We start from the raw sequence: 16,379 nt of genomic DNA, 5'->3' as shown, positions 1-16,379 counted from the left end.
TGCAGCATCTCATGTTGAAAGAATTGCCCTCTCTGTGTAGACATCCATGCCGTTATGCCACATTCTCCAGTATTGCCTTGATTATGCTTAGTTTAGTGTGGTATCAGGCACCGAAAATAGCCGACCTCCAAGTTCACAACATGTCACAGCGCAACGCGTTGTGAGCTTGGAGGTCTGCTATTTTCGATATTTACACCAAAAGGCCCCTTCTAGAAATGTCAGCCCCTGCCTCTCATCAACATTCTCTGCACGTCCCTGCTGCAGCATACTTTGGCAGTTGACAACCATTAAGAGAGCGGGAGAGAATGCCAAAAACCTGGGTCGTTCAACAGTCAACTGAAGATGACTGGGCAGAATCCATTAACAGGGTCATGGTTATGGCTGTACATCAACTCACCTCATCTTTATTGTCAACGTTTATATTTCAGTTTCTGTCGGTTGGAAAACTCTAAAACTGTTACTTGTCAGGATTCAAATTCAAAATTAGTAGCAGATCTACAATCTCTAAATTAGTCCCCTCATGCTTAGTTTCGAGCTTGTAGCGTATCTGATACTTTTGATGCTGTAGTATGATCAAGTAGGAAGTTACATTTATGACAGAATACAAAAAAGTTCAAATGTGGAGATGAGAGATTTCTGCCCGAAAGCGTCGATTTATATTTAACCCATTAAGACCTGGAATTATTTTAGACTTTAGCTACTTTAGCTGAAAAATAGCAGATTCAATTCTCACCTGGCCCCCACCATGAGGCCGATTCTTGCAAAACACATTTTTGGACACTTTTCCGACAGATGCTGCCCTAAAATCACGCAAAGCGGTATACACTACTACAGTATCTTTAAAGTCATGTCATCAACATGGATCTGTCCCATTTCCCATATTCCCTCCTGATTGGCTACCATTGCCTTCTAAAGTTTGTGTATGCGACGTGGCGGTCCCTTATCTCCCGATTAGGGAGTCTTATTGTATAAATAATAATAGCGTTGTCGGCACCGGGAGACATCAGAGCATTCGTGTTAATGGGTTGATTTGTGTATGGTCCCCCCCATCCCTCAACCCCAGGTGGAGCTGGACCCCAACTCGGGGGTCTTCATCACCATGAACCCGGCGGGGAAGGGCTACGGCGGGCGTCAGAAGCTGCCCGACAACCTGAAGCAGCTGTTCAGGCCCGTGGCCATGTCGCGGCCCGACAACGAGCTCATCGCAGAGGTCATCCTCTACTCGGAGGGCTTCAAGGACGGAGAGATGCTGGGACGCAAGCTGGTGGCCATCTTCAACCTGGCCAGGTACCAACATCATAGTGTGTATTAGGGGTGGACAATATAATCGATATGGCAATACATCGCAATAGTCCCTCGATGCACATGCATCAGAGTCGAAGGAGGCGTCTACCTTTCTATGTCTATGGGGCTGGCTGTCAAAGGGCGAGGTCGCGCCATTTACCCATGTATGGAGACCCCTGATACCCATATATGGAGAACCATGTACTGTATATGGAGATATGCTGTGAGAGCCCAAACATGCTTACTCAGTTACTCGTTATGTGAAAGACCTATGACGTCTATGACATCTGACATCATACATACAATCCCTTGTATATATAGAGATCCCTGTCTGTAGAACCAGTCACACAGTTATGGGCTGTCTTGGCAATCTGTCTTGGCCATTTATGGATTCTGTTAGATGCCATCAGGGATCTCCATATAAGGGCATAAAAGGGATTCTGTTAGTGTTGTTCCCTTGACATCTCAGTGATGTCAGGGGTTGATGTCAGAGCCAAAGGTCCCCACACATATACAATAGACCAGAACATTCTCAAACATTTTTGGCTCAGGTCTCCCCTGCAGGGGGATCCCCCATTGGGAAAAGCGGGACAACTCCCGAACGGCCGGTTCATTTCCGGCCGGTCCAGGCCGGCCATTAGGAAAACAAATTAAATAAAATGTCGGCCTTTGTTCCATTTTGGGGGCTGGGCGGCCAACAAAGTAAATCGTCACTGTCGGGCAGAAACCTCGCTAAGTTTCAAATGTGTACATTTCTTTGCAAAGCAAAGCCTTGCTTCATCATACAAGGCCGTCGCACAAAAGTAGTGAAAACAGCAGATCTAGAAGCACACAACGCCTCGCAGTGCGAGGCGTTGTTGTGTGCTTGTAGATCGGCTGTTTTCACGACAACGACAAAATATAACTCATGTAATTGGCCCACTGGCTTGTCACTTTGTCACAAATCTTTGAGTAGCAGCAGCGCTATAGAGAGAGATCTCTCTCTATAGCACGCAATGAGGGCCTCTGCAACTCTTTTTCCTGAGCTGAATCAGGGGCCCAGCACGTCCCTGCTCCCCTGTAAATAACATTTTCATCCACGGCACCCCTGAATGACATTGTTTCTATTGCTACAATGTACAGTAACATTATCTACAAGCTCATGCTTCATGCGCTTATAGTCAATGTTAGTGTTTGCTACCAAAGTCGTGTTTGTGTGGTTGTGCGTGTCTGTGTATTTACATGTGTAAATGTGTGCCGTGTGTGGTCTCTGTGTGTGTGTGTGTGTGTATGTGTGTGCACTTGTTTAATTAACCTGCATGGTGGGTGCTGCTGGCTGTATTTGAACCAACCTAATTACACCACCGGCACTGGGTGGTGTATTGATGCATGTGTCATTATGCATTACCTACCACATTTAAACACAGCCCTAATCTTGTGTGCGCGCAAGAGCCGCGCATGTGTGTGCGTGTGTGCGTGTGTGTGTGCGTGTGTGTGTGTGTGTGTATGTGTGTGTGTGTGTAAAGGCTATTAGTAAAACATTCATGTTACGGTTTAGGTGTTAGGGTTGGAGTTATCGCTGATTCACGAAGCAATTTCTTTTTTCAAAAGTAGCCGATCGATCGATGAGCTCAAAGCTTATCTCGACGCATTTCGGGATTGTGGATCTGCTGCTTTTAATGGGTTTGTGTGACACTTTAGTATGATCAAGTCAATGATATATTAAACGTTTGTGTGTGTGTGTGTGTGTGTGTGTGTGTGCGTGTGTGTCCAGGGAGCTGTTGACCCCCCAGCAGCATTACGACTGGGGACTGCGTGCCTTGAAGACCGTGCTGAGAGGCTGTGGCAGTCTCTTACAGACACAGAGGAGGAACCATGACGGCAAGGACAAGAGTAAGAAACAACATCCCTTCTTTTTGATTATTGAAGCAATAAGCCACAAGAGGCATGTGGTTACCTGGTGTTTTATAACGGCTGAGAGGCGTGGTGAGACACGAGGCACAGCCGAGTGTCTCCAACACTCCAGCATCCATATCGCCGTTGTCGGGTGGAAACCTTGTATGTCCAAAACCGTTCGTTTTGCATTTATCATTTCAAAAACGGTTTAAACTAGTGAAAACAGCGATGCTTGCTTGTAGATCTGCTGTTTTCACTACTTTTGTGCGACAGCCTTGTATGATGAAGCAGGGCTTTACTTTGCGAAAGAACGTACACATTTGAAACTTGGAGATACAAGGTTTCCACCCGACAACAACGATATGCTGGGGGGAACATTAGATCAAAATAGCTGATCTACAAGCTCCCAACAGCATGCATTGCGAGCTTTTGGATAGGTTGTTTTTTGTTGAACAGATTTGGTGGGGGAACTGGGGATCGAACCGGGAACCTTACCATCCCCAAGCAGCCGCTCCAGTGGCCCTTTATACCAAGGGTCTTCAACAGGGGGTCCGGAACCCCTAGGGGGTCCTCAGAGTCACTACAGGGGGTCGGCCAAATGTTTTTGTGATAGAAAAATGTTTTCTCCTTTTTTTATATTAACCACTTGAACCCTAGCGTCCATATTCTGAGAACTTTTGCCAAAAATAGCAGATCTACAAGCTCACAACGTCTCTGCTATTTTCGGCAAAGAGGGTTGGTGTGGAGGGGGGAAAAAAGCACACTAAGTACAGAGTGAAAGCAAGGTTAACTTTATTAAGTATTGACGGTTCAAGTGATTAAATATCTAAAAACACAAATTGACATGAATCCAAAATACACTGATGATTGTGCTGTCAAAACAATGAAACTACCGGTATATGGAATCAGTGATAAGGTCGTGGGGGTCCCTCCTTCATCTCTCTCTCAACTAAGGGGTCCTTGGCCTGAAAACTTTATACTATCACAGGCACAAAGGAGAGTGGCTGACATCCTCTGTGAAAGAGTGCAGGTTGTCTTCAAAGCAGCACCTGTTCTTTTCCGCCAACCCTCAACAACTCTCTGAATGCTGACGCATCGGCAGCACTTAACCTTAATCCTCCTAAGGAAACGAAACAAAAACAAAACAACGCTTTGATTCCTTCGAATCGTTTGATCCTTTGGCCCCTCTCTGTCTCGTTGTCCTGCTTCCAGGGGCGTCACAAGGGGTAGGAAAGCGGGACTGAGTTACCAGGGCCCAAGGTGGTGGAGGGGCCTTCATTATTTTATACTTTAGCTATTGAAAAATAGCAGATATACAAGCTCACAGCGCGGCACCGAGTGCCGCGCTGCGAGCTTGTAGATCTGCTATTTTTTTTGAAATTTGTAACTCAAATGTTGCTTCTGGGGAGGGTCCCTGGAACTAGATATTTTGAGATGGGGATCCGTGGCCAAATACATATCATTCTGGGGGTCCTTCACATGAAAAAGGTTTGAGCTCCACTGACATCGAAACATAGATTTAAAAAAAAAAGGATTTGAAATATTCAAAGATTTTCATGATTTTTCAAAAATAGCAGATCTACAAGCTTGTAGAGCTGTGAGCTTGTATATCTGCTATTTGTCAATAGTTAAAGCACAGGGGGCCCCACAGTGAATGCTTGTACCCGGGGCCCAGAATTTGGTGTGACACCCCTGCCTCCTTCTCTTCTCTCCCTGTGTGTGTAAGACTCCGAGGTCCAGGGTTCTCTCTCTGTTTACCTAAACTCCCTCGCTCCCCTGTCCTCCCTCTCACCTCTCCGCGTCTCTCCCTGTGATACCCGGGGCTTGTCGATATCTCTCATCCCACTTTGTTTGCACTTTCATCTCCCACCCAGGGGCGTCGCACCAAATTCTGGGCCCTGGGTACAAGGATTCACTGCGGGCTTCCCATGAATGTTCTTCATATAGGGGGATGGGGTTTAACCCATTTAGGCCCATTTTATTTTGTGCTTTAACTATTGAAAAATAGCAGATATACAAGCTCACAGCGAGCTTGCAAGATATGCAAGCTCGTAGATATGCTATTTTTGAAAAATCATGAAAATTTGTGCAAGTCTTTGACTATTTCAAATCCTTCTAAGGTTTTTTGAAGAAAAAAAATATATGTTTCTAGGTCAGGGGTGCTCAAACCTTTTCATGTGAAGGATCTCCAAAATGATATGTATTTGGCCACGGACCCCCATCTCAAAATATTTAGTTCCAGAAAAAATTTGAGTTACAAATGTTCGCTTAAAAATACATCTATTCAAAGATTTGCACACATTTTCATGACTTTTCAAAAATAGCAGATCTGGGACTTGGTGCCACACTGTGAGCTTGTAGATCTGCTATTTTTCAATAGCTAAAGTATAAAATAATTAAGGCCCCTCCACCTTGGGCCCTAGTAACTCACTCCCCCCCTCCCCCCCCCCCCCCCTTGTGACGCCCCTGCATCTCCCACCCTCTCCTCTCCCCTCTCTCTCTCTCTCTCTCTCTCTCTCCCTCTCTCTCTCTCTCTCTCTCTCTTTCTGTGTCCCTGTTGTCCCATCTCTCTGTGCACCTGTCTGTCCGTCTTTGTCCGTCCGTCTGTCAGTCAGCTCTGTGTGTCGTGGCCAAGTGTTTGCCTCAGCAGTTAAACAACAACAGCGGGAAAAAAAACGCCTCATTTGTGCCCATGGGGACGGAGAGAACAAAAGTATTGACAGACTCCTAAATCATGACCGGGTTTAGTAATTAGCGCCTTTTATAAAGGAGGGAGGAGGGGAGGGGGGCACTTGCACATAGTAAAAAAAAAAAAAAAGCAACTTAGAAGGATTTGAAATATTCAAAGATTTTCATGATTTTTCAAAAATAGCAGATCTACAAGCTCGCAGCGCGGCACTCGGTGCCGCGCTGTGAGCTTGTATATCTGCTATTTTTCAATAGTTAAAGCACAGAAGTTCGCAGAAGTTCACTTTTGTAACCTCTTCTTTCCTTACTGTCTCCTGTACTGAAGCAATATGCCATGTTTTACTGTGGATTTTAGAACCAGGCTCACTATATTTCCTGGTGTTTTTGGCCTGGTGGACGTGGTTTTGAGGATAGGTTTAGGCATAGTTTCTGTGAGGTTGTTTGTTAGTTGCCTTTATACAGTGGTGTATAGTGACTGTAAGTAGGCCTATTGGAAAATGTAATGTCTGGCCTACCACACCAACGGTAAATTAAAATTAAGATGTGAAACCAATAAACAGTCAATTTCATAGTCAATTTCAATCTCTATAAATATGCAAATATGCAATCTGTGGACTAGGGGTGTGAATCTCCATCACTGAGGCGATACGATATGCATCTCGATACACTGCCAGCGATACGATATAATTGCGATACATTGAAATCCTGCCGATACGATACATCACAATTCACCCCTGACCCCGATACGATGTGATACGATTCGATGCGATTCAACACAATGCAAAGGATATATGAGAGAGAGAGAGATAAAGTCCATGTTAATTTCCCCAAATATGTACTAAAATGCATTACATTTAATTTCCAAGCAATCTATTGATTTACGGTAGTACTAGGCTCTGTCTAACAACCCAACTTATTGAATTCTGGGAGAACACTCCTTGCTGGCTGGTAGAATTGTTTGATTAATACTCATATAGTATATCATTATTATATATCATTACATGCTCAACAGGTGGTCAGGGACCCCTACGGTCCTCAGAGTCATAGGAGGCTACCAAATATTATTATACTATTGTGATAGTTGTTTTTACAGTAACCAATTGAACCCTAGCAAGTAGCAACGCTATAGGGGAACATTAGCCAATACATTAACAATTATTGAGAGTTTAAGAGATTACATTCATGGATTAATTACTAACATAAATCCATCATATTAATAGAAAAGATTATGTGTGAACAAATATACACAACATATTAATGTATTAATGTCACTGATGATATGGTGCTGTCAAACAAGTCTATGAAAAGGTTTAATCTGCAACAGTTTTATATAATAGCCTACAGTAGGCTAAAATAGCCTACAGTGGGGGTCCCTGCTTGATCTCTCTCTTCTCAGTTAAGGATCCTTGACCTGTATTATTATATTACATTTTTTTAGCGTAGATCTTTGAGTCACAACACGTCGCATTGTGAGCTTGTAGGTCTGCTATTTAGGTGCGTGCGTGACACCGTCGAGCTGCCAAGTATAAATCAGGCTCCTCTCTTTGCAGAGAGAGAGAACAGTAGCAGCATAGTGTGCTGCAGCAACAGTAAAAAGTTGTGAAACAGTGTCAAATACTTTGTTTTAAATGCTAGCTGTACGCCCAGTAACGTTGTTGTAGTTCATACATGTGTGTATAGTTAAAGCGCGGAAGCTTCTGCTTCGTTTAAATCAATTCCGTCTACCCGAGGGTGACAATATAATTTTGCTGTCGGGTGGAAACTTTGACCAAAACCGGTTCCCTTATTTTTTAATCATTATTACCTCATCTTATACTTTAGATAATAGCAGATCTACAAGCTAACCCTAACCTAATTTAAAATAAATACATAATTAAACACGGAGATAGACTCTGCCCGACAACAACGATATTATAACAGTGTCCCAGTCCACCAGTCCATTGAAACAATGACAACAATAAAGAATGTAAGACCTCAGCTTTTAAAGTAGAGTCATACAATAATTACACACAATACACATACAGTCGTACAGCACACACACATTTATTGTCGTGTTGGTTACATTCAATTAAATAGAATGATTTCAAAAGGTCTGCGCATAATTCGTTTGTAAGGTTTATTGAGTGTCTTTTTTTTCTTCTCTTTTTTACATAAATATAAACATAAATCAATGTAATTTTTGGAATATCAAACCCACAAAATAAAATGGAACCAACAAAGACTCAGACATAAATTGTATGAATATGAGAGATGATTATGAAATTATACAATAGATTTACAACCACCTGCAGCAGCTGAATGGAATGTTTGGATCGCAACGCAACGTGCAGGTCCTGGACCTGGTGAGAGTAGGAGAGGACCTGGTGAGACGTATAGGAGGGGCCCGGCCAGGAGTCAACCCATAGAGCCTAGTTCTTCCACGTGTCAGAGTGGTTTATCCCCCAGTCCCGGCAGAGTAGTTCCGGTGCAGCGGATTGAGTGACCCTATCTTCCCCTAATGGGCCTGGTGTACAAGATACGCTACACCACTAAGATACCCATGTATCTATCCAAATACTTTGAAAATATTAAGGATGTCCACAATTACAACACCAGAGGCAGCGCCACAGATCACGTTCAACCCAGAGTCAAGTCAGTCAAAGGGTCAAACCCTTTCTTCTGCTATACCACCAAAATGTGGAACGCCTTACCGAAGGTCTTAAAGGAGTGTGAATCCCTAGCATCCTTTAAAATCGCCTTGAAAAACCACTTACAGTCGGCAGCCGTTTGCAAATCAGTCAATCAATCAATATGACTGACTGTGGATAGCTAATGGGATGTAAGTCGGGACTTGATCACCCCGGCTGGGTCACCTGGGCGACGGTGTATAATTTGGTAGACCCGAAACACCCGTCGACCTCAGGCTACATCACTGATGATGAGTCCCAGTTGCGTCCTTGTGATGTTTTTTTTTTTTTTTTTTCATTATTAAATTAAAGAAATAAACAAAAATAAAATAAAACAAACATGTTTTGAATGACGAAGCTCCCCCAACCCCCAACAGAACAGTTCCATTTTTGGATGCTGAGAATGGTGATGGATTGAATTATAAATCTGCTGGTCAGGGGGGATGCCTTCCTTGACCTGGATTTTGGTACATCTTGGCTTAAAGAGGTGGTGCCATAGTTTTGTACTTTTTCAGTTTTTCATGTGTCTATGAGGTTGACAGCACTTCATTAGACTCCCTGGTGTGGTTGTTATGAGCAATTATGTATTCCCTTTGTATTTTGGGTTTCTTCCTGGAGGCTGCCACCTTGTGGGTCAAAAGTGCCAGTCCAAAAACACAGATAAAATGACATCATATAATCATCCTTTTACCATTCACCCAACACTGTGGGTGTGGCCAGCACGTCCCTGGGACCACCCACCATGACAACCAGGCATACTTAATGAACTGGTGGGTGTGGCCGCATAAAAAACACATTTTAATTATTTCTGTACACTTTTTTTGAAAAAAATATTTCTCCTAGTATAATCATAATAGCTGATAATCATGTTTTAGAGGGGGGGAAATCATGGCACCCCATCTTTAACCTCTAGTGTAATGGTTTTGTCAAGATCTCGAGACAGATCTGCATACACAGGGTGGAGTGATTGTGGATATTATAGTCTAACAGGGTACGGCCATCTCTCAGTTGTTTGCCAGCAAAGATGAGCCTCTGCTGGTCAGGGGGGATTCCTTCCTTGTTCTTGATTTTGGCCTTGACGTTCTCAATGGTATCTCTTGGATTAACCTCCAGGGTAATGGTCTTGCCAGTAAGGGTCTTCACAAAAATATGTATTTTTAGTATAGTCTCTGGGATGTTTTTCCTTTCCTCATTAAGAATGTCCTCTAGTTTGTCCCTCATCTTTGACACGGCCACAGTCACGTCTTTAAAGTCTCTCAGAGGACGGACGTCGCTGCTCACTGGGTGTGTAGATTCACTGATCCTTGAGAGGGAGGAGGTGTAAATGTGTAGAAAACGGATGTGATCCTCTGTGTGTGAGATCTTCTCCTGCTCAGCATGTCTCCTCCTCAGTTCAGTGAGCTCCTGCTCCACATGCTTCCTCAGTTCTTCAACACGACTCACCTCATGTTTCTGCTGGTGTCTGATCAGCACCCTCGCCTCAGATCGTCTTCTCTCGATTGAAGAGATCATCTTCATAAAGATGGTGTCACTGTTCCTCACAGCTCTGTCAGCACAGTGGTAGATGGACTCCACCTCCTGGTGAAGCACCTCCACGTCCTTCTCTCTCTCCTGGATTCTCTGCCTTATGTTTTGCTGACTCCTATCCAGCTCTTTCTGTCTCTCAGTCCTTTCTGTCGCAGCTGAGACAACATCGTGACCTTTGTGTTCATCCACGGAGCACAGATAACAGATACACTGCTGATCGGTGCGACAGAAAAGCTTCCTCAGCTCGTCGTGACGAGAGCAGATGTTCTGCAGAAGCTCGCTGGAGGCTTTGACCAGCTTGTGTTTCTTAAAGGCAGGGAACTGATGGTGAGGCTGGAGGTGAGTGTCACAGTAAGAGACCAGACACTGAAGACAAGTCTTCACAGCTTTCAGTCTCCTCCCAGTGCAGACATCACAGGCCACGTCTCCAGGTCCAGCATAGCAGTGATCAGGAGGAACATCTTGGAGTCCTGTCTTCTTCAGTATATCCATCATGTCAGCCAACATGGTGTTTTTCTTCAGAACAGGTCGTGGGATGAACGTGTGTCTGCACTGTGGACAGCTGAATGTGCCTCCTTGATCATCCTGACTCCAGTATCCCTCAATACACCCACTGCAGTAGTTGTGTCCACAGGGAACAGTCACTGGGTCCTTCAGTAGATCCAGACAGATGGAACAACAGAACCGATCCTGATCCACAGCTGCTTGTTGTGCCATCTTACAGCCGAATGACTGATAAACAGAGAGAGTTCAAAGTTTGGTTTCACTTTCCCAGAAATCACATGACATGGGAGGTGTTCTAACGTGTGTGTGTGTGTGTGTGTGTGTGTGTGTGTGTGTGTGTGTGTGTGTGTGTGTGTGTGTGTGTGTGTGTGTGTGTGTGTGTGTGTGTGTGTGTGTGTGTGTGTGTGTGTGTGTGTTTTTAGGGAGGAGCTGTGTGTGTGTGTGTAAAGGGGAGGACTCTAGTTCACTGTGACTCATCGGTAGAACTATTCACCCTGTTGAAACATGACTCTTGGTTTCCTGTTGTGTTGAATTAGCCGTGAAAACCTGTGAGACACTCTGAGCACTGTCGCGACCTCTCTGTCTGTCTGTCTGTCTGTCTGTCTGTCTGTCTGTCTGTCTGTCTGTCTATGCTTGTCTCTTGTTCTCTGGCTCTCTTTCCGTTCTCTCTCACTCTCTCCTTTTCTCTGGCTCTCTCTCTTTCTCTGTTTCTCAGTCTCTCTCTCTCCCTTGTTTCTATCAGTCACTCTGTCTGTGTTTCTTTATCTCTCTCTCTCTCTGTCTGTCCGTCTCTGTCTCTCTCTCTCTCTGTCCGTCCGTCCGTCCGTCTCTCTCTCTCTCTCTCTCTCTGTCCGTCTCTGTCTCTCTCTCTGTCCGTCTCTCTCTTTCTCTGGCTGAGTTCCAATAATGTCCGCACTTAGGCCATATGGACTTAAAGGCCCAGTTCAGGGAATTAAGCTATTTCTTTATAGACACATTTTACATGTAGAATTAGTCATTTCTGAACCCCTATAAAAAAATTGGAACTTTATATTAAAGCATTGTGGAATAAGACTGCTTTACGTTTTTTAATCATAACTGGGGTGTCATATTTTAATGCTTGTCACCGTGGTGCGCAAAACTGCGCATCACGGTGATAGTTATTAATTAATTACTTTTGATAGGCTACTTGAGATCAGTTACTAGGCAACTTCCCTTCTTCCTGCTAGCCTGGACGCTAAACAAACGCTAACGTCCACAGACTCCACACTGTTGTTGTTGCTGCAGTGCTCCCCCCCCCCCCCCCAACCCTAACATCCCCCCCCCCCCCCACAGCACCCACACGCAGCGCGTGCCTCCATGCCTCCACACGAGTCCACAGAGTTTAGCTGCTGCTAGCTAGCATTAGCCACGTTCAGAAAGTCCTCTCTCCCTCTTCCCATCGCGTCTCCCTCTGTGTGTGTGTGTGTGTGTGTGTGTGTGCGTGCGTGCGTGTGCGTGCGTGTGCGCGCGCGCACGCTGCACGTCCTGTGACGAGTGATGGAAAAAGTACTCAAATACTTGAGTAAAAGTATCACTACTACTGCAAACGTTTTCAAATGTATCAAGTATTTTGAAAATAGCAGATCTACAAGCTTGACACATTGTGAGCTTTTTACTTTTTTTTATTAATTTGAAAATAATAATAATAATAATACTCAAGTAAAGACAAAGTACCTGAGTACAAAATACTTGAGTAAATGTACTTAGTTACTTTCTTTTTGAGTAAATGTACTTTAGTGCCTTTTTTTTTTCTTTTTTTTTTTAACATCACTGAAAACCAAAGCAGAAACCTCTGTGAATTGGCGTGGCTTCATACTGTACATAGGCCACGCCCCTACAGCCCTAGGCAGAAAGGACAGAAAAATATGTATTGGATTTGACACATTTTGAAATGTAATTTTTTTAACTTTTAGATTTTTTTCATCATTCAAATTTTGTCTGTTGGTTAACAATACATTACTCTGTTGTGTGACAAACTGGGAATACCCTTGTTATCATCTTTATTTGACTGAACTCCCCCTTTAAGGCAGGAACACACTGCAAGATAATGAAGTGGTCGGTATTTCACAACACACAAGTGTCTTTCTTGAAATCAGCTGTCATAGAATCGTTGTTGTGTTTTCACAACACGACTGATCGCTGAGAAGGGTTCACACATGCACTGTAGGACATGTCACATTTCATCACCGAGTTGTAGCCGAGCTTCTGCCAATGAGAGGGAGTGTCAATTGTCTAATGTAAAACAATGTTGCACATTAGGCAAATCATCTGGAGACCTATCAATGTTTTTCTTTACGAAAAGGGGGTCCCCAGCAAAATGTGTTACACACGTTTTTCACTACAATAACGGCATTCTCAAAACTGTACACACAAAACTGAAAACCTCACACACAAAATGCTAAACCTCACACTCCCTTCCCAAGATGATCACTTTGCCATCAAATCACTTAACTGTGTTCACAAAATGGACTTGTGTTTTCATTTGGTACACACGCCATATTTTCAAATGACACATACCATTCATTCAGTACACACAACTAAGCATTTGCTGCACACTACCAAGCATTTACAGCACACTGGAGTGCAAAATTGAAAACACACCATTGAATTGGAACACACCATATGAATGACATTGACTCTGGAGAATGAGCTATTTCTCCTTTTGCAAAATTACTCAGTGTTGGCCTACTTTTTTATAGTCATAAAACATAAAACAGCACACACATATGCATCCAAAAAGTTGTATTTGGGTACATGATTTACAGTAGATTTAGGCATCATGCCTCCGGTCAGAGATGGGCACAAAATATAAAAAAGTATTTTGAAAAAAATCTAAATACTTGGTCAGTACTTGGTCTAATATTGACCAGGATAGTGTCACCAAGATACTATCCTGGTGACAATATCCTGGTATTTGTATCTTTGTATTTGAAATCATTTTTGTATTTTGTGCCCATATCTCTGCCTCTGGTTCCTGTCAACTGAACATTGTGTGTAGTGTTTAGACAACAAGGTGCTTGTCTAATTGACATCAGACTTGAATGTTTAGAGTTTTGAATAGTTGTGTGTTGTGTGTTGATACTTTGAGATTTTACATGAGAAGTGTGTGCAACAACTGAACATTGTGTATAGTGTTTTGACAACAAGGTGAATTGTAATTGACATCCGTGTGTTATAGGTTGATGCTTTGAGATTTGACGTGAGAAGTGTGTGCAACAACCACAAATTGGAGTGTAAAGAAAGAAAATCCGAGTCTATATATATATATATATATATATATTCACCAATGTGTTTGTAAAGGTGTCTAATCTCACAAAGACTGAAATTCAGTTCCCCAAGGAGAATCCTTGACATCTGCTGATTAAATTAACCATACAGGATAAAACACACAAAAAATAAATATGCTTTAAATAACATGTGAGGGGTCAAACTAAGGGTTTTTCATGATTCCGAATCCATTGCAAGCATTTGTTTTGCACGAAAAACATTCCTTGGGGTAAAGGCGGCTCCCACAAAACTGTGAAAGGCGATGACTCATCACTAAACCATAGTATTCTGGGGCTGTTTTTAAGATATCCCCTTCTAACTGTGTGTTTGTTTTCCAGTCCAGGAGAGCAGTCTGGTGGTGCAGGCGTTGAGGCTGAACACCATGTCCAAGCTGACGTTTGCAGACAGCTCGCGGTTCGATGCCCTGGTGCGAGACGTCTTCTCCGGGGTGAGCTTCACCGACGCCGGGGAGCAGGCCCTGACGCGCACCCTGGAGCTGGTCTACAAGGAAGCCCGCCTGGAGCTCATACCCAGCCAGGTACGTACACCATAGCACAGTGGTTCTCTTCAGGCCGTGACCCCCAAAATAATCATATTTTAACTGGGGACCCCCCCCCCCCCCCCCCCCCACCCTACGAGCACTAAGAGTTGAGGCATAACATTTTGAATAACACAGTTCTATTGTGAAAATAGCAGATCTACATGCTCACAATGCCTCACGTTGCGAGGCGTTGTGAGCATGTAGATCTGCTATTTTCACAATTTCTGCCTCTAATATTTGACAATTTGGCCAATGTTTAATTTGTCATTTTAGAGGTATTAAAAAGTCCTTAAATTGTCACTTAAGACACGCGCAGATACACTCTACTTTAACTTTATGTTGGTTTGTTTACAGTTGATTGAGAAAACAATGTTAACATTAAGCTAAACATCTGGGGACCCCCCCAAAATAATTTGGGGACCCCCCTGGGGGTCCCGACCCACAGCTTGAGAACCACTGCCGTAGCGCAGTTGTTCTCAAAGCTGTTTCATGTCAAGGACCTCCACATTGACACATATTAGCCAGCGGACCCCCATTTGAAAAGGTTTTGTGACAGGGACCCCCAGAAAAGAAGACTTGTGTAAAAATAAAAATAAAATAAAACAACAATCATGTAAAAGAATTCATAAATATGTTTGAGAAATCGTGAACGTTTATGCAAATCTTTGAATATTTTAAACCCTCCTTCTAAATCAGTGGTTCTCAAAACATTTTCATGTCAAGGACCCCCAAAATTACATGTATTTGGCCGTGGACCCCTCATCTCAAAATATGTTGTTCCAGGGACCACCCAGAAGCAAATATTTGAGTTACAAATGTTCGTTAAAAATACATTTTCAAAGTCTTGCAAAAGAAATCACGATTTTTCATAAATAGCAGATCTACAAGCTCGCATCGCCCAGTGAAGGGCTGTGTCCACCGAAGGCATTGAACTAACTCTTCTACTCTCCTGCATGCAGATGAAGAAGGCTGTGGAGCTGTATGAGCAGCTGAGACAGAGGATGGGCGTGGTGATCGTAGGACCCAGCGGAGCAGGGAAGTCCACCCTGTGGAGGATGCTCAGGGCAGCGCTCAACAAGATGGGCAAAGTGGTGAGTAGGAGGGAAGTTAGGACCCAGCAGGGAAGTCCACTCTGTGGAGGATGCTCAGGGCAGCACTCAACAAGATGGGCAAAGTGGTGAGTAGGAGGGAAGTTAGGACCCAGCGGAGCAGGGAAGTCCACTCTGTGGAAGATGCTCAGGGCAGCCCAATTCTCCTTTTGCACAAAGTAGTGCATTGCAAGATAGAGGGCACCAGATCCCTTTGAGTCACACCCTACCACTACTTCCTGTTCATTCACAGAGCATTGATTCTAGTTGTTTTCTCCATTAGATTAAAGTGCTTTCTTTTCATTTTTTTCAACTTTTATTACTTGTCAAAATACATTTTATTTGTCTGCCTCATCTTTTTACCATCCCAAGTAATACAAGTTGAAAAAGGTGAAAAGAAATCTAATGGAGAAAATGACTACAATCAATGCTCTGTGAATGAACAGGAAGTAGTGGTAGGGTGTGACTAAAAGGGATTTGGCGTCCTCTATCTTGCAATGCACTACTTTGTGCAAAAGGAGAATAAGATAAGTGGTGAGTAGGAGGGAGGTCAGGAAGAGGACCATCAGTGTCTATGTGTTCTTATTGCACGGCTTGTTTTAATGCTTGATTCTGATTGGTCAATCGCTGAAATCAGCGGTCTGATATTACTGGATAACAGACCGCTCAGCTTGATAACAGACCAATGCCTAATCAAAGGCTCAGAGCACCTGCTGCGCTGAGGCTGCACAGCGTGAATCTTGTGCTGTAATTTACAACTAAACGTTGCTCTCAAGAATGTTTTTGAAAACATTTGAAGTGAGAAGAAATAGACAATGCAGTAACCAAATATGGATTCAGCGCGTCAGTCTCATAATCTGAAGGTCGTGAGTTCGAGCCTCACGCGGGGCAGCTGTGTTTTGTTCTCAAGCGTTAACC

At 43.5% G+C, this 16,379-nt stretch overlaps 1 protein-coding gene across 1 annotated transcript in view; it reads left to right on the top strand.

Moving 5' to 3' along the window:
• dync2h1 (dynein cytoplasmic 2 heavy chain 1) overlaps window positions 1-16,379 on the top strand; it is a 557,731-nt gene that overhangs the window by 118,359 nt on the left and 422,993 nt on the right. The window contains 4 exon segments of the mRNA XM_080731168.1: window positions 1,064-1,287; window positions 3,038-3,156; window positions 14,171-14,370; window positions 15,333-15,464. Coding sequence (XP_080587294.1) covers window positions 1,064-1,287; window positions 3,038-3,156; window positions 14,171-14,370; window positions 15,333-15,464 — 675 coding nt within the window.

This window comes from Nannobrachium achirus, assembly GCF_963921795.1.
Source record: "Nannobrachium achirus genome assembly, chromosome: 8".
In the NCBI taxonomy this organism is placed as follows: Eukaryota; Metazoa; Chordata; class Actinopteri; order Myctophiformes; family Myctophidae; genus Nannobrachium; species Nannobrachium achirus.
The sequence above is the reverse complement of the archived record's forward strand: the minus strand, read 5'-3'. Positions and strand labels throughout refer to the sequence as shown.